Source organism: Carassius carassius, chromosome 17 (genome assembly GCF_963082965.1).
Source record: "Carassius carassius chromosome 17, fCarCar2.1, whole genome shotgun sequence".
NCBI lineage: Eukaryota > Metazoa > Chordata > Actinopteri > Cypriniformes > Cyprinidae > Carassius > Carassius carassius.
Window position 1 is genome coordinate 27155353 of NC_081771.1, and position 18852 is coordinate 27174204.

The window sequence follows — 18852 nt, forward strand, 5'->3', positions numbered from 1 at the left end:
GCTGTTTGGAATGGAATTCTACTAGCTTACTCTATGCTGGATACAGCAGGCATTATGGAACAATATGGTTTGCTTTGTTCTTGTCATCTGACCTTCTGTTGCATGTTTCAGTCAGCAACCCAGTTATCTTTATGGAAATAAAATTATATATTTTGTGTAAAATATAGTATCTTTTCATTTGAATAAAATTAAAGGGTTAACATACATTTGTTAATAAAATTTAGCTATTACATCAGGATGTAGTGTAGTTGTGCGCAGTTTTCTGTTGTATTGTGCACATTTTGGAAAATGTAAGCAAGTTTTCATCATGTGCACTCTATACATACTTTATACTTAAGGAATAGTGAGAACTGGTGAAATAGAATGGAATTAGTAAAATTCCAAATATCCCCCATTCATTAACCCTGTAAATCATTTTGTGTCATATTTGATATGCAAATTTCGAAGACCTCTAAATGAAAAACCTGTTGTACACAATCTTCTGTATGCCTTTTGTAGACTAATTGAAAGTTTATACTTTTTGCAAATGAAATTCTAAAATAGTCTTCTTTCAGGTCGTGGTAGACATGCCTTTTTGCTGGGAAATTTTTACAAATTTTTGTGAATGTAAGTAACTTACATTGTTAGTAATATTTCTTGATGAATACTTTTTGGACAGCAATTTGACTATCCATTGATATATATATATAAATAAAAAATCATGGTAAAATGTGACTGTCATATACATCATCACTGTTAATTTTCACTGTATTGAATTGTATTATATGTTTTGCTCCACAAATAAAAACTACAGAGCTTTGATTATAAAATTAAGGTTCAAAATATTATCTTACTGTTACTCTATTAGGAAGATACTTGGTGAAAATTGATATTCATATTTTATGGCAGTAATCTGCTACAGGCTATAGTTATAAGGAGAGTGTCAATTTAAATTACAAGCTATCAAAATTTCATACTTTCTTGCCATATAAAAAATTGGCAACTGCATTCAACTAGCTATATATTTTTGTTTATTGTGGGCCTCTGAATAAAACTGACATGTTTTATTCCTCCTCGAGTGTGAGCTTCTATATCATGTTTAGCAAAACGCACATAGAGCCGGTTTTTAAAGAATTTTTCCACATTGTTTTAGATAAAGTATTATATTAAAATAAATCTTTCAAATGTCAAGCTTCACATGGTTAAGACTGAATATCTTTTATGATGTTATGAAGATGGGATTATATGATTTACTGCCACCTATTGACTGAACTAAAGTGTCATTCTTCATTTAAAAACCACTATGGCCATAAACTTTGGCATCAATAGAGGACAGTGTCCTTCTCTTAAAGATGTGAGTTTGAGGATCACAGGCTGCAGTAGTTTTAAGTGGCTATTATTTAAATTTCTCTTCTAAGTGTGCTTCAGATCTTTAAATTGATTTTAAAATATATGTGTATTACACGAAAGATTGTGCATCAGATCATTTTAAAATGTGTGAGTATCAGGTTATACAGTGTCTATGTGCCTGATACTCTTGCTGGCTTTTCCATTGCACACTCAGGTTTCATTAGCACCAGGTGTGTGCTTCTCTCACATAACGTGGGTTAAGATACACAAAAGCCATCAACCCCGTTGCCATAGGGACCTGACTCTACAGGAGGAGTTCAGTTTCTCTCCCTCACTGGAGAAGAAGGCAAAGAACGACCCAGCGGATGGGACCACACAAAGCCATTGCATCATTTAATAATGGAAAGATAAAGATACACTAGGCTCAGAACACTAGGTAGAAGGTGAGAGGTTTGATACCAGGTTTTGGTAAATGTACAATTCACCACTGGACTGTATTAATATGCTTGAGTTGTTTTCCTCCTCCTTTCTGTTTCTCAGCATGGCTGAGGCCAGTGTGCGAGTTCCAATGGAGCAGGTGAAGATGAGTGCCATCTCTGATGAGCGTGTGGACTTCATCAGGGAACAGGCCTTCACCATTCTTCGACTCAAAACTGACAAATGGAACCGTTTTATTGGATTAGAGGAGAACCAGAGGACTTTGCTTGATTTCTTTGATCAGGGCTGGCGAGAGTATCTCATTTTGTTCGTGGGACCAGGAGGAACTCTTCATGCAGGAGATGAACAGGTGAGTATATCAAATATACTCATACACACTCATCTTCAGTGTTCTGACTAACAGAAAATTCAGGCTCCCTCGCTTTGATCTCAGTGTGGCATTAGGATGCTGTGTAGCATTTCTTCTGCAATTGTCTCTCAGTTTCAGTGCACTGATTGGCTTTTGGTTTTCGAAATAAGTCATCACTTGTTTCGAGTGCTTTCGCTTCTGAAAGCACTACGCCCGTCTTTTCCTCCCAAAAGAGCTCCTCTTCCTGGTGGACCAAGCTTCTGTGTGTCTTTAAAAAAAAGAAGGGCGTCATCTCCAAAACCACCTTTAGGACCCAGCTCTGGCTCGGAGAGGTTGCGGCACAACCCATGGACCACGCTCCCGTGTTCATCTCTCAGGTAAACACAACTAAAAAAGTTAGCTTATAGTTTGTAAGGTATTATAAAATCATATTTGAATTTTAACGCCTGACTTATATTATATTATATTATCATTCAATTTCATTTATAATGTCTGATTTATTGAAAAGCAATAAACATACGTTTATGGAAAAATGAGATAAAGTAGCACTTTAGAGTTAGTTTAGGGTTGGTTCAAGCTTAACTTGGTAGCTTTAGAACTGTCTGTTAAATGTTTTATTAGTACTTACCTAACATTACTGGTCTTTGTGCAATATTACTTGGAGGCATTGTTATTTTAGTATTATGTATATTCTATTATGGTATTTATAGATTTTTACAATAAGCTTTAATTTATATATTAATTCAAGTTTCAGTTATAATTTTATTACTTTTTTTGTAATTTTATGTTTTTTTTTTTTATTTCTATTTAACTTATTTTTTTCTTAATTTTAGTCATTTTAGAACTTAAACTTATTTTATTGCAGTTAGTTGCCAAGCAACATTCTAAGGTTCAATTTTCTAATTATATTTTTTAACAAAATTAACAAAATTGATTTTTAATAGTTTTGCTGGATAAAAACAACATTGAAGGTAGGCCAACCTATACAAAATGGAAAAAGCATATTTTCATAGGTGTTGGTCGCAGTGCTGGGAAGTCCCCTGAATCAGTCCGCCTGGCCCCGGGTGGTCAGTCAGGACATTTGTAGACACCTTGAGCATCTGCTCAGTGAAGCAGTCACACTGAGAGGGCGAGCTCAAGGTCGAACGTTACTGCCCCTGCCACTGTGTGTGGAGAGAAAAGATGAGCACCAACTCAGGTATGAACATGAACACTGTGTCAATCACTCAATCAATCATTCATCATTTGATCAAACATTTACCAAGCTTGTGATATCATGTAACATTTGTGTGTGTGTGTAGCTCGGACAGCTGTTTGATCGATAGGGCATTATTGTACTCCATTGAGACCATGGTGATTCAGTGGTGTCGACTGATGGGCTCTGTGCTGCAGCGGGACTCATCTAAGCTCCTGCACCAGGGGGACCACCCAGGTCCCACAGTGGAGCTTATTTTCTGGACTAAACAGAAAGAAAACTTATTAGGAATCCAGGAACAGGTGGTTATTTACTTATTTATTTATTTTCACACACACACACACACACACACACACACACACACACACACACACACACACACACACACATACACACACACACACACACACACACACACACACACACACACACACACATATATATTACATATACTGAAGTCAGGGTTTATCAGTTTTTATTTTTAAATCTGGTATCTGGATATATATATATATATACATATATATATATATATATATATATATATATATATATATATACATATATATATATATATATATATATATATATATCACAACCTAATTTTTATATGTACTTTAATGTTTAAATTGAATGAATTTAAACTAAATCCAGCTCTGGTTTATTTGTGCAGCTGCAGAACCCAAAAGTTGATCAGGTGCTGGAAATTTTGCAGAGGATCCAAAGCAGTTATTATGCTTCATTTTACGACATTATTAAAAAAGTAAACCACGGTAATCACATCTGAAATGTGGACACACACTCTTGTCCTAACATGATTTTGATGTAAACTTATCATTTTTATTTTAGTGTGGCCTAGTAGTTAAAATCTATGCAGTTAAGTAAAAGCTTGTCGGTTCAGATGTCACATACAATAAATGAACTGTCGACTCGATGATTTTCTAGCGGTGATGGAGGCAGAGGACATAGACCTGCACTTGAGGACCTTGCGGCGGCCCATAGCTGCGTTCGAGGAGCAGAGCTTCACTGATCTGGAGCCTCTGATCCCAGCTCTCTTTCACACACTCGCTCTCATCTGGACACATTCTCACTTCTACTGCCGCCCACCGCGCATCGTCACACTACTCACAGAGTTCTGCAACCTACTCATTGACAAAGTGTGCTTGCTCATTTGTTTAAATGATCTAAATTATGTTGTTTGATTGTATAATGTTTGTATAATATGTGCATGTGGTTCTACAGGCCTCTGTGTATCTGATTCCTGAGGAACTCTTCAAAATGGAGTTAGAGGAGGCTATGGACCGGGTTCAGAAGGCCATCCAGGTGTTTTGGGCATTCAAGCTCAGTTTCCAGCAGCACCGGGACAATCTGACACCCACTGGGCCCTACAACCAACCAGGACTTACAGTCAAACCCTGGGACTTTCCCTCTGAGCTTGTGTTTCACCGCATTGATTGCATCATGGAGAGACTGCGCATGATTGAGGTGTGCGCACACAGACTTGGCTTCAGTCATTTCCCTTTTATTTTTTTATTTATTGCATACCTTGTAGGTCTTTGGGTATATTAGATATGGTGTGAAAATCGGTATTTATTTTCCTTCAAAGCATTGAAAAAATAAAGTTAACTAGTTTAAGTTTATTAATAATTCTGCTAATAATCTGGCCAATCTGTGTGTGCGTCCCTGTTTCAGGAGTTGTTTGCCTCAGCTCTGGACTTTTTAAAGCTGGAACGGATTGAGCTGGGCAGCTCTCGAGGGAAGATTCTCAGTGATATGGTGTACAGCATGAATGATGAGTTCCTGGACAGCTGGAGAACTCTTAGAGAGAGCAAATATGACCCCCTCGACTACAACAACAAGGTTTTACCATATCTACACAAAAATACACTACCAAGATTTAAACCAAGATTTCTTTTTGTTTTTGAAAGTACCACATGCTCACCAAAACACAGTAAAAACAGTAATATTATGAAATATTATCATGTTAAATAACTGTTTTCTATTTTATATATATTTTAAGTATAATTTACACATAATAAATAAGTTGATTTTGTTTTTGGAAAAAAGGAAAGAAAATCATATATTTGACCATATGTCCTCATATTCACAAACATCTATATACAGGAGTTTGTGTACGACTATAATCGATTCATGGAACAAAACAGAGACTTTGACCAGAGACTGGGGACAGTAATAAACTTGGCCTTCCAACACTCCCCGGGCCTAGAGTCTGCTTTTAAGGTATCATGTACACACACACACACACACACACACACACACACACACACACACACACACACACACACACACACACACACACACACACACACACACACACACACACACACACACAGACACACAGACACAGTAAAGAACGAACAGACAGCAAAACACAAGATTTATTATTGTCATGATTTGATTCAGTGTGTGCGAAAACCATGTCTCTAATTCTGTAACATTGAAAGCCTTTGTTTGTAGCTCCTGCAGATGTTTGGCACTTTGCTGGAGAGGCCGAGGGTTCACCAGCATTTTGCTCCAAACTACTCTCAGCTGCTGGTCATGTTCCAGGAGGAGGTCAATCTCTGTCAGCGCATCCTGGACACCCAGAGGGAGAAGGTTTGTGTGACTAATAATTAGAGAATGAAGCAGTGTTTTTCAAATGAGGGTTTATGAAGAGTTGCTAGGGGTCTGTGGGCAAAAATTTTACAAATTGTGATTTTTATTTGATTTTATTATTATCATTATTGGAAACTAAAATTTGAAACCCTGCTTCATGAAGCTTCGAAAGCTTTATGAATCTTTTGTTTTGAATCATGGGGTTTGGAGTGTGTTCTACTGGTTTACATATTTATACATATTATACATATTTAACGACATTTAAAAAAATATTTATATATATTATATTTATTTAATATGTCAGACTTTCATGAAACATTTGCAATGGTTTGTGAAAGCAGTCATCATTATATTTGGACAGTATCCTAGCTGTATTTACAGAGTTTTGACCAGCTGACGTCACCAGTCTGCAGTATTTCGAGCACTTCGAAATAATGAGTCAGTTTGTTAAGCTCAATTGATTCAGGTTCAATTTGCTTAGGTTCAGATTGATTGTTTATTTGGTTCGGAGTTTTGAATTTTCAAAGCTTTTTCGTTTCTCTCATCACTAGTTTTTAGGGCTGCCTGTCAGAGCTTCACTTTAAGATATTATTGTTTCACCAGTAGGTGTCGATAAACGATATTTGTATTTATGAATTAGTAACTGAATTATTCAGTCAAATGATCCAATTCATTCAAGAACAAAACACTTTTACATTATGATGCGTGAAGATGTAATGGTTAATTCTGCCTTGACTTAAGGTTTTCGTTGGCAGAGCAAAAATACAAAAAGTAACTAGTAATGTTGCATCTTAAATATAAGTTACTCAAAATTAATATCTTGTTTTCATAATAATATGCCCTTTAGCAAGGCTCTTTGGATAAAAGCATACTTACAGACTTCTGTGTTGTTGTTTGTTTGTGTTTTGGTGCAGATGAGGAATGGCTATCCCATCCTTGGTAAAAACATGCCAGCCGTTGCTGGTAACCTGAAATGGTCCCAAGAACTCAGAGAACGGATCCTGTCGAACCGGAGTAAACTAAGCCAGCTTACACATATGTAAACAAGCTTACCTCAGCATAATCATAGGACTCACACAAATACACAAAATGTTGCTTCTTGTGCCATTTTTGACAATGTCCGGTGTATTCTGTATGTGTTAGGCCGTTAGACAGTCCTGAAGCACAGCAGGTGTTGCAGGTGTGTGAGTGTGTATTAGAGGTTCTGGATCAGATGGATGAGGAAGTCTATGCTAATTGGAGTGTTGGATTGGATGAGGTGTGCCACACACATCTGAATGAACCACTGCTGATTCTGGATGAGGAGAGCAGCTTGTACAGCTTGAACTTTAACCCTGCTGTAAGACACATGCACAAACTCACATATTTATCTAACTAAATGTAGATTTCCCTTTTATTTGTATTATTCCTAAATTTAGCTAAGTGAGCTAACTAGAGGCCTGATTGTCATAGAGTCTTGGGGGTGATTAATTTAGACTTTTCACCATTAAAGTAAAATCAATTAAATATTAAAAGCATGTCATCCATGTATATGTTTTACTTTTTTTAAATCAAAATTTCAGTCATCTTCAATCATTTTTGAAACGCGAATGCAGATTTTCTTTTTTATTTCTATTTAGTTTTGCAACCTGAGAGGTTTTTGTCCATTCAGTGAAAGTCCATTTTACCAAAATTTTGACGATTCAAAAACTTCATAAAGAAATCGAAATCAAAACTTTATTTAGTTAGCTAGTCAGTCAGTTACTCAGTTAAATTGCTTAATATGTTTGTTTAAGATTTAGCTCACTTGTGTGCGGCAAACACTTCTGCTTCCTCCATGTTTACTGTTATATGATGTTGATGTTTTAGTTGACATCTGTTTTGAGGGAAGTGAAGTATCTTGCAATTCTGAAGAACCACAGCATTCCCAAGGCTGCTATGAGTCTGTACTCTAAACGGGAAATGCTTCACATGGTGAGACTGCATGTGGCCATCTGTGCCTTTATGTTTGAGTAACAAGTTACACCATGCCAAGAAATTAGCTTTGTTTATTCCCTCCTTTCAACCTTCTTTTGTTCCTCTCTCCCTCTGTATGTGCGTGTTTAGTACACAAGTACTCTGTTCCAGATCACTCAGTGGTATAATAAACTACACAGCACAATTCTGGCTGTTGAGCTGCGTTTGGTAGAATCTGAGCTGGAGCAAGCGAGGTGTACCTTAAGGCCAGCGTTAAAGGAACTGCAGTGGACTGATGAAAACCTTGCTTACTACATTAAGAGGTAACAGATATGTACTCACATTGTTTTTAGCAAATCCCAAAAGTCTAAATTTGTAGTCTTATTTGTCTACTGTGGGAAGGTGCTAACATGCATTATACTCTTTGTGTGCTTGTAGCACATGTGATCTGGTACGTGGTGTGTCGGAGCGCGTCCAGAAGAGCAAGGCTAACTTGGAGAAACTGCAGGGGCTGATGGTAGTTTTCAGTCACTCTGCCTGCATTACACGTAGGACTAATCGGAGTGGCAATCTGCTCAACCTCACCGATGTAGAGGAGAACTTCAAGCGACAATATGCACTCATCGCTCGCACAGGAGAGAAGATACATGAGCTTGTGCAGGTGTTGGTTTCACTGCTTGATTCAACACATTGAGAGGGACACACTTTAAAACTCTGAAGCAGGGAAGTGAATGGGTGCCGTCAGAATGAGAGTCCAAACTTATGATGAAAACATAACAGTAATCCACAAGTAATCCCCATGACTCCAGTCCATCATTTAATGTCTTGTGAGGTGGAAATTCTATGTGGTTGAAATAAACAAATCTATCATTAAGGTGTTTTTAACTTCAAACGGTAGCTTCTGGCTAAAATACGAGTCCGCTATCCATAATATTGCTTTCTTCAGTGGATAAATCATCTGGATCAGAAATATGCACAGATCAAGCACGGTTTATACATGAAAACAAATATGTCAGTGGATTTTGATGTGAAAGGACAACAGATGACAGACTTTTTTACTGGCGTAAGCATTGTTATGGATTATAGGCCAATATTTGGTGTGGAAAGGACAGTTTCAAATTAAAATTCCTTAATGATGGATTCCTGGATGGACTGGATTCATATGGATTACTGTTGTCTATATTTAGATATGATATGAACAAAATGGTGAAATCTATATTTAAATCCCACTGGAACTGAACACGTGAAATTCACATTAATTCAAACATTTATTTATTATTGAAATTGTAGTTTATCTATTTTAGCGGAAATGTTTTTATTGCAGATTCTTGCTTTGCTCTTCAGGAGAATGCTGAGCTGCTTGGTGCTGATTTGGACTCAGAGGCTTGGCAGTGCTACACAGAACATGTGGACAGAAGCATTCTTACTGGGTTCTGCAGTGCTGTTCGATGTTCCTTGCAGTACTTAGTTGAGAACACAGACCCAGCGCTCCACATTTCTCCCCTCTTTGAAGTTCAGCTGACCCTTACCTTTGACATGATCTTTCACCCCTCGCTCAGTTTCTCCAAGAAGGGAAACTTCTATGATATCATTGACCAGATGGTGTCAGATATTTTTCAAATGGCTTCTTTCATCAAAAGAGTGGCTAAGAACAAACAGTCTGACACTTACAAGGTAGGATCATTTTAGTTTAATTGTTAACTAGACCAGGTATAGCACTGTACTGTTGAAGTTCATCAGAGAATTATTGGTTTTCCCAGTGAAGCCTGATAAACCATCTGGTGATTTCTGTAAAGATTTAAAACTATTCTTTATGACATGACTTATGTCTGACCATGTCTGTTATTTAGTCGGATATGGATGAGATACCTGAGCTGGTGGAGTTGGCTCAGCTGGTGCGATACCGTGCACATGTGGCCATTGCTAAAGTCAAAGAATTCCAACACTCCTTTGATTCCTATCGTTATCTCTGGACCGGAGACAGGGTGGAGTTCATGAGGCAGTTTCTGCTCTATGGACACGCCCTCTCTGCTGAGGAAGCAGAACTTTATGCAGATTATGAGCTGCCCAAGAATCCACCCAAACTGCAGAATTTCAGAGAACAGGTATCTGCGAGTAATCGAGTTAGGATTAAAATATATATTTTGTTGGGATTTAAATACATGACAATTATAGAAGCCTGTTTTTATCTCAGAAAAAAAATATTATTGTGACTTAGTAAATATTTCTTATTAATACACCTTTATGACAATTTGAATATTTTATATATTTAATCTCTCAATGACCTTAAAAAAAAGTGAGAAGAAAATGGGAAAACACCTAATTTTCTTAGCGTAACAAATTACACAGGTATACAAAGGCCATTGGATTTACTAGGATTTCTTACTTTTCTTTTTCTCTCTCACTGATTTCTTATTAGATCAGTGAGTTTGAGGATCTTTACGAGAAGGTATGCATGTTAGAGGAGAAGAGAGTATTCTGTGACTGGTTTCAGGTGGATATAAAACCTTTCAAAATATCTCTGATGAACATCATTAAGAAATGGAGCTGGATGTTTAAAGAACACTTACTGAACCATGTTATTGCCAGGTAATATTTATTCAGACATTGCCTTACAAATGACTGAAATATTTGTTTTATTGATTTCCCACCCAATAAATCACACAGGTGCAAAGCATTGTACAACAAGTACAACAATTATGCGAATGTAGCTTGACTATGACTAGTCACATTATTCTGTCTCAGTGTTAAAGAGCTGGGATCATTTATTGAGAATACCGAGATTGGTTTGGCAAAGACTGTAACCGATGGGGATTATGGCAAACTGGTGGACATCATGAGCCACCTGATGGCCATCAGAGACCGTCAGCTGAGCACAGAGCAGCATTTCAAACCCCTCAAAGCCACCTTGAACCTGCTCAAAACCTACAACCAACAGCTACCTGAGCAGGTTTACACACTGTTGGAGGTAACTTCACTTACATGCATCTGATTCAGTTACTTTTCTGTCTACAATATACTGCCTCACATACCTGTGTGGTTTCACAGTCCTTGCCAGAGAAATGGAAGAATCTCAAGAAGGTGGCATTTACAGTAAAACATGAGGTTGCTCCTCTCCAGGCCAATGAAGTGGCTGTCATCCGCAGGAAGTGTGTTCAGTTTGAGGTGAGAGGTTGAAATCAGTTAAAACTGTGAATAGAAAAGTACACAAAATGATAAAGCATCAGCATGATGAGCTTTTTAAGCTTGCATCAATAAGTAATCCAGTTTTGAAGCTTAATTAAAATATTTAAGACCAATTTATTTCAAAGCCAGTGGAAAAAAATCCTGAGCATCTGAGCATCTGTGGTTTGTTTCCTAGATTAAACAGCATGAATTCAGGGAACAGTTCCGCACTGAGTCCATATTCTTCATCAGCCTGCAGGAGCCGTACAAACTCATTGACAAGGTTCTTTCTTTTATGCCTGAGTGAGCATGAATGTTATAAATAGGTTTTATTCTTACATTCTTTGTTTAGATGTGCATGTATACATGTCCTTTATCTGTTTTTGCATGTAGATGAATCTTGTAGTAGCTCATTTGGAGAATGAGATGTCTAAGCTTCAACAAACAGCCAATCTGTTCGAAGTCAGTTTCCCTGACTACAAACAACTTCGACAGTGTCGGTCAGACATCATCCTAGTTAAAGCAGTATGGGATATGGTTATGTTTGTTAAGGTAATCTTTACCACACAAAAGATCGACAGTACAAAGTTCTCCTAATAACCAAGTTTTCTTGGTTTTTCTTTAAACTTAGTCTTGGTCTATCTAAAATTTTGTCCCTATATTCAATGTTCTGGTTGGCATCTTCTTTCGGGAATGATGGGTGATATAGTCCAGCATCTCAGACTGGACTAAGACTCCATGGAAGGAGATCAATGTGGAACAGATGGATATGGAGCTCAGAAGGTTTGCTAAGGTATAGTTTAAATACTAAAATTATCTTTCTTCAATGTTCACCATATGAGCAAAATGAGAATGGAATGCGGATGTGGATTATGACAAATATCAGACAAAAATTAAATGAGGCCTTGTAAATGTATGTTTATCGTTGCTTTGTGACGAATTATCATAGAATCAGAGTGCCTGTATATTTGTGTGTATGTGTAGGAGATGAAGACTCTGGACAAAGAGGTGCGTGCGTGGGATGTCTACAGCGGTCTGGAATCCATCGTTAAGAATTCGTTGACATCACTGAGAGCTGTTAACGAGCTTCAAAACTCTGCTGTCAGAGAAAGACACTGGCAACAGCTCATGCGCACAACAGGGGTAAACCCAAACCAGAACAACACAACCATAGCCTAACCTTGAAAGAAAAGAACGGTTGACTAATAAATATCAGCTGAGTGATACAGAAAAACATAATGTGAGTAATAGAGGAATCCCTCTTTTTGTCATTGTAGGTGAGTTTTGTGATGGATGAGAACGCCACACTTGGTGATCTCTTAGAGCTGCAGCTCCACCGTGTGGAGGAGGAAGTGAAGAACATTGTGGACAAAGCAGTTAAAGAGATGGGAATTGAGAAGGTACAGGAAGGAGATTGAAAGCATTTCTGAGAGACTCTCTGAGGCATTTCTGGTCACGATAAAATGTTGTGTGTGCAGATTCTTGGTGAGATCAAGCAGACATGGTCCATGATGTCTCTGTCATATGAGACACACACAAGTACTGGAACACCTCTGCTCAAGGCTGATGAAAACCTCATTGAAACCCTGGAGGACAACCAGGTACAGTAGCTGGGTTTAGCGGAAAATCAGTTCCAATCAGTTCAGCTTAAATATATGTTCATTTTATTCAGACTAGTTTAGTTCTGTTTAGATCAGATCAATTTAGTTAGGTTATGATCAGTTTAAATCAGTGTAATTCGAATTCTAATTAGTTTGATTCAATTCACTTCTGATCAGTTTATCTCAATTCAGTTTAGTTCAGTTCAGTTTGAATCAGTTATGTTTGGTTATTATTAGTTTAGATCAGTCTAGTTTAAGTCCCATTCAGATCAGTTCAGTTTGATTATAATCGGATCTGATCTGATGATCTGATCTGATCGGATCTGTTCAGTTCAGCTAGATTCAGTTCTGATCAGTTTAGTTTAGTTTGGTTCTGATTAGTTAAAGTCATATCAATGTAGTGCAGTTCCAGTCAGCTCAGTTTGGCTTAGTTCAGGTAGGTTTTGTTAAATTCACTTGTGTGTGTTTCTCAGGTTCAGTTGCAGAATATTCTCATGAGTAAGTATGTTGAGTATTTCATGGTGGAGGTGAGCGGCTGGCAGCGGAAGCTGGTGGTTGCTGATCTGGTCATTGGCACATGGTTGGCGGTTCAGCGCACCTGGGCTCACCTCCAGAGCATTTTTACCAACTCTGAGGACATCCGGAACCAGCTGGCCCACGATGCAGAGCGGTTTCAGGGCATCCATCAGGACTTCCAGGTATTGTGACAGATAACATGCAGGGATATAAGTAATAAATGTTATAACACAGAATGTTCTTTCAGAGTTTAATGAGCACTGTCGTGGAGATTGATAATGTGATAAAAGTCACTAACCAGCCAGGCTTCATGGAGCAACTTGAGACTCTTCAGCAAAGGTATGTGTATGTTAAGCTCTTATTGAACATTAACTTTTGGACGCTTTGCCATTGCAAACCACTGTGAGTGTGAATTAATTTTAATACTTTTAATATAATAAGAATTATGCATGTGTCTGTATATGTGTATCACAGATTGTCAGTGTGCGAGAAGGCTCTGGCTGAGTATTTGGAGACAAAGCGTTTGACATTTCCACGCTTTTACTTCGTCTCAGCTAGTGATTTGCTGGAAATAGTTTCTAAGGGAACTCAGCCCAGAGAGGTTTCTGTTATATTAATACACTACATTGGTACATAATAAAAGTCCTCTATGTGTTTACCTTTTAAAGAATGTGTATTAATTCATTTGTGTGTATAATGCACAGGTGACTCGACACTTGCTGAAGCTCTTTGACAATCTGGCTGATCTCAGCTTTAAAGAAGAGGAAGATAATGGAGGATTGGATCCCAAAACACCTGTTGCCTTAGGAATGTACAGTAGAGAGGGAGAGTATGTGCCCTTCTCACAGCCCTGTGTGTGTGAGGGACAGGTGAGACACAATGACAAACACAAAACATTTCATCTTTAGATGCTGCATTTTAGAAACCTTCTGTCTGTCTGCTGTCTGTCATTTAACAGGCTGAGTGTTGGCTGAATGCTCTGGAGAAGGCCATGTGTTCCACTGTTCGCCAGGAGATCTCTGAAGCTGTGGCAGCATATGAAGACAAGCCACGAGACCAGTGGCTCTTTGACCACCCAGCGCAGGTGTGTTTGGTTTGGTTGAAATGTGAAAACAATCATATAAAGAAAATTGATTTTAGATCACCGATTAAAGGGTGGATAAACAAAAAACAATCATGTTATATCAGGGCAGTTTAAGATTCATTTCAAACATATTTTTTGGTTCTCAGGTAGCACTGACTGGAAGTCAAATTTGGTGGGCGACAGATGTGGGCATTGCCTTTGAGAGGATGGAGGAGGGTTTTGAGACTGCTTTGAAAGACTACAACCGAAAACAGGTAAATTAAAATACAAAGCACTAACTAATGAAATTTACTTTATGTTGATATCTGAGAAAATGACTTGTTTGTGACTGACTTTAGATCAGTCAGCTGAATTCTCTGATAAACATGCTACTGGGTGACCTGACCCCTGGAGACCGACAGAAGATCATGACCATCTGCACTATTGATGTCCACGCTCGTGATGTGGTTGCTAAACTCATAACTCAGAAGGTAATAAAACCAGTAACTCAGTGTTCTGTGGCCTTAAATATGGGTTTGGAAAGAAGAAATATGATAACATCATAATGACGTGTGTCCTAGGTCACCAGTGGACAGGCATTTGCGTGGCTTTCGCAGTTACGGCATCGATGGGATGAGAAACAGAAGCACTGTTACATCAACATCTGTGATGCACAGTTTCAGTTCTCATACGAGTATCTAGGGAATACCAACAGACTGGTCATAACACCACTCACTGATCGGTCAGTGTCACAAATAGTTACTGATCAGATTTGTCAGCTACTGTCATTAATTGACTATGCTGATTACTGTACCCGGCAGATGTTACATCACTCTGACTCAGTCTCTGCACCTCACCATGAGTGGCGCCACCTCTGGTCCGGCTGGAACTGGCAAGACAGAAACCACTAAAGACCTAGGCCGATCACTCGGCATCATGGTCTATGTGTTCAACTGCTCAGAGCAAATGGACTACAAGGTTTGCAGAACACAATACATCAGTCTAAGGAACACTAGTCGCATACCTCTCTTTACTTAATGCATTGTTTCTTTCTCTTTCTTCCTCCCTGTTTCAGTCCATAGGTAATATCTATAAAGGCTTGGCCCAAACAGGAGTGTGGGGTTGTTTTGATGAGTTTAACAGGATTTCAGTGGAGGTTCTGTCTGTGGTCGCTGTGCAGGTGAAAACCATTCAGGATGCAGTCCGCAATAAGAAACAAAGGTCAAGTCCATTTCTCACAGTTTTCAGTTACCTGGTGTTTTGTTTGAGCAAATCTCTTTCCCACCTCAGCTCCATTTCACCCCATTCTCTTCTCTTTGTTTTCCATGCAATTTTGTACAAATTCCATCTCACAGCAGTCCAAACCATCTAGTTGAAACTTGTCTTTTTCTATAACGTTATATTTTTTTTACATTCCAATCTTTAAACTTCTATCCCATCCTGTTCCATCCCATCATTTCGTTTCATCTTGTTATATCAAATCTTACTCTCTCACACATCTCACACTTTTCCATTCTATTTCATGCAATTCCATTTATCAGGTTTCACTTCCTGGGGGAGGAGATTGAGTTGAGGCCTACAGTTGGGATCTTCATCACTCTGAACCCTGGATATGCAGGGAGAACTGAACTACCAGAGAACCTTAAAGCGCTTTTCAGGTTCAGGCTCTGGTTTTGTTTTGAACGGAGTGAAAATAGACAGTAATATTGAAAAATAGATCTTTTTGAACATGAGCTCTGTCTCTGTGTGTCAGGCCATGTGCAATGGTGATTCCTGATTACGAGTTGATCTGTGAGATCATGTTGGTGACCGAAGGTTTTTTAGAGGCACGTTTGCTCGCACGCAAGTTCATCAGCCTCTATACACTCTGCAAAGAGCTGCTTTCCAAACAGGTATCCACACTCACACACATTCATATATAAACACACCTAATGCTCTTGAGTGTTTTTAGACCACTGTATTGGGTGATCTTTCAAACAAGATTATTGTTTCTTGTAGGATCATTATGACTGGGGCTTGAGGGCCATAAAGTCAGTCTTGGTTGTTGCTGGCTCTCTGAAGAGGGAGGACAGGAGCCGACCTGAAGAGCAGGTGCTCATTGGACTAGTAGATTAGATGTGATGTATCTTGCTCGTCGCTTTTTGTATTATTTAAAACATATTCAGTTTATTCAGTAATTTAATGTGGTGTATGTGTGTGTTTTTAGGTGTTAATGCGTGCTCTACGAGATTTTAATCTGCCGAAGGTTGTAACAAGTGACGTGCCAATATTCTTGGGCCTGATAAGTGATCTCTTTCCTCTTGTGGACATCCCACGCAAAAGAGACCAAGAGCTTGAACAGAATGTGCGCCGGTCGGTCGCTGAACTTCACCTGCAGCCAGAGGAGAACTTCATACTCAAGGTGTGTGTTGTATATGAGAAATGTTCAATTGTTTTGACATTTCATGTTTTTGGATGTAGAACCCCATTACTTGCACAACTCGTCCTCCTCTGTTTCTTATCTCTTCCTCCTCTCTCAGGTGACCCAGCTGGAGGAGCTGTTGGCAGTGAGACACTCTGTTTTTGTTGTGGGCGGACCTGGAACAGGAAAAACTCAAGTCAGTCCATTTGATGACCTCTTGAGTTAATAACTTCTTCTATGTATTTGCTGCTTCTTGTTTTTTTTCTTACATAATGCATGATATTCAAAGAGACTGTGCTAGCCAGCCCAAATGTGTTTAGTGATCATGTTTCAGTAAACTAATTATTTATGATTTATCTGGTTGTTTGTGGGTCAGATTCTAAAGACGCTGCATAAGACCTACTCTAACATGAAACTGAAGCCCATCTGGACTGATATCAACCCTAAAGCTGTCACCACTGATGAGCTGTTTGGCTTCCTGCACCCAGCTACACGGGAGTGGAAAGACGGTATGTGTGGGGGTGTGTGTTTATGGAAGTGTGGTTTCTCTTGAGGTTCATCGCTGTAGACAGCTGTCAGCTGTGGTGTGTTTGTGTTTATGTGCAGTAGTTTCACTCTACTTTTGAGTGTGTTATGTTTGTCTATTGCTATGAGAAAACATATGTCTCATCAAATTCTAAAATCAACTACATGGTTGGGACTTTTGATTCATAAAGGCACAACATATGATTTTAATTCAAATCGAAATTTTGTATAAATGCTAAGTTTGGTGAGAGGGTGATTGAACTACCATTGAAAGGTTTGGGGTCATTAAGATTAATAATTTTATTCAGCATAAAGTCATTAAATTGTTCAAAAGTGATAAAAAAACCACATTTTATAATGTTATGAAATATTTATTATTTCAATTACACGCTGTTCTTTTGAACTTTCTATTCATCGTAGAAGCATGAAAAATGTATAACAGTTTTCACAAAAATATTACGCAGAACTACTGATATGAAATGTTCCATGAGCAAATCAGCATATTAGACCCTGAAAACTGGAGTAATGATGCATATTAAAATAGAAAGGTTGTTTAAATTCTAATATTTCACAATATTACTGTCTTTTTTAACTAAACACTTTTGAACAGTAGTGTATAATTACAGTAGCTTAATTTAAGAGCAGTAGGTCAATTATAAGATAGTTTGTTGTCTAATGCAATGACAATAATACTTTATTTAAGTGTGAGCCATTTTATGTGTGTATAAAAATGTGCAAGATGGTGTTTGTGTGATTGCAGTTATTTGGGTATTGTAGGTCTGTTTTCTTCCACTATGAGAGAACTCTCTGCTATATCCCATGATGGGCCGAAGTGGATTGTTCTAGATGGAGACATCGACCCTATGTGGATTGAATCACTTAACACTGTCATGGATGATAATAAGGTTGGTCATCATGATATAAAACAATAATGCCTGTGTAAATAATAAATGTAAATGCTATGTAAATGTTACTTATTAATGTGTGTATGTGATGTTTGGATATATTAGGTTCTTACCCTGGCCAGTAATGAGCGGGTATCACTGACCCCCTCCATGCGTTTACTGTTCGAGATCAGCCACCTGAAGGCTGCAACCCCGGCTACAGTATCTAGGGCTGGAATTCTTTACGTGAATCCTCAGGATCTGGGCTGGAGTTCGTAAGTGACAGTATTCACCTAACTGATATAATACTGAATACTGCAATTTGTGTTTGTGTCACTTAACCCCACATTTTGATTTACAGGTATGTGACAAGCTGGATAGACACCCGTCGGGCCCAATCTGAGCGAGCAAATCTCACTATATTGTTTGATAAGTATGTTCCCTACTGTCTGGAGCAGGTCAGATGCAACCTTAAGACAATCACACCTATACCTGAGACAAGCATGGTACAGGTAAGAGACACACAATCCAGCACACATTTTTGTATAGCAAAACTTTTCTGAAACTTTAAAGTATGGGTATTCTTTTGGTGTATTAGACGCTGTGTTGTCTGCTGGACTGCTTACTAACCGAAGAAAACACCCCTCCGGACTCTCCACGTGAGCTCTATGAGCTCTATTTTGTGTTTGCATGTGTCTGGGCCTTTGGAGGGGCACTATTTCAGGACCATGTTAGTTCTGAAAATTAATGTACCATGTTTACTATAAGTCGCATATCTAATGTGATCCTCACTTTGGATCTCTCTTTTTGTCAATTTTTTGTTTAATTTTTTCTTGTC

At 38.3% G+C, this 18852-nt stretch overlaps 1 protein-coding gene across 1 annotated transcript in view; it reads left to right on the forward strand.

Annotated features, from left to right (window-relative positions):
- The first annotated feature begins 1870 nt into the window (after positions 1-1870).
- dnah9l (dynein, axonemal, heavy polypeptide 9 like) overlaps positions 1871-18852 on the forward strand; it is a 36576-nt gene continuing 19594 nt past the window's right edge. Inside the window, exons 1-45 of the mRNA XM_059570111.1 lie at positions 1871-2116; positions 2350-2493; positions 3130-3314; positions 3418-3548; positions 4254-4465; positions 4551-4793; positions 5001-5168; positions 5433-5549; positions 5787-5924; positions 6839-6963; positions 7068-7263; positions 7773-7877; positions 8010-8182; positions 8298-8520; positions 9204-9533; positions 9710-9964; positions 10279-10448; positions 10605-10827; positions 10908-11024; positions 11221-11307; positions 11418-11576; positions 11734-11817; positions 12009-12167; positions 12302-12424; positions 12503-12625; positions 13099-13323; positions 13389-13480; positions 13616-13742; positions 13846-14010; positions 14100-14225; positions 14372-14479; positions 14564-14695; positions 14786-14946; positions 15026-15182; positions 15280-15425; positions 15746-15862; positions 15958-16096; positions 16203-16295; positions 16411-16605; positions 16724-16801; positions 16982-17114; positions 17908-18035; positions 18141-18289; positions 18376-18526; positions 18613-18744. Coding sequence (XP_059426094.1) covers positions 1871-2116; positions 2350-2493; positions 3130-3314; positions 3418-3548; positions 4254-4465; positions 4551-4793; positions 5001-5168; positions 5433-5549; positions 5787-5924; positions 6839-6963; positions 7068-7263; positions 7773-7877; positions 8010-8182; positions 8298-8520; positions 9204-9533; positions 9710-9964; positions 10279-10448; positions 10605-10827; positions 10908-11024; positions 11221-11307; positions 11418-11576; positions 11734-11817; positions 12009-12167; positions 12302-12424; positions 12503-12625; positions 13099-13323; positions 13389-13480; positions 13616-13742; positions 13846-14010; positions 14100-14225; positions 14372-14479; positions 14564-14695; positions 14786-14946; positions 15026-15182; positions 15280-15425; positions 15746-15862; positions 15958-16096; positions 16203-16295; positions 16411-16605; positions 16724-16801; positions 16982-17114; positions 17908-18035; positions 18141-18289; positions 18376-18526; positions 18613-18744 — 6990 coding nt within the window. The remainder of the gene's footprint in view (positions 2117-2349; positions 2494-3129; positions 3315-3417; positions 3549-4253; positions 4466-4550; positions 4794-5000; positions 5169-5432; positions 5550-5786; positions 5925-6838; positions 6964-7067; positions 7264-7772; positions 7878-8009; positions 8183-8297; positions 8521-9203; positions 9534-9709; positions 9965-10278; positions 10449-10604; positions 10828-10907; positions 11025-11220; positions 11308-11417; positions 11577-11733; positions 11818-12008; positions 12168-12301; positions 12425-12502; positions 12626-13098; positions 13324-13388; positions 13481-13615; positions 13743-13845; positions 14011-14099; positions 14226-14371; positions 14480-14563; positions 14696-14785; positions 14947-15025; positions 15183-15279; positions 15426-15745; positions 15863-15957; positions 16097-16202; positions 16296-16410; positions 16606-16723; positions 16802-16981; positions 17115-17907; positions 18036-18140; positions 18290-18375; positions 18527-18612; positions 18745-18852) is intronic.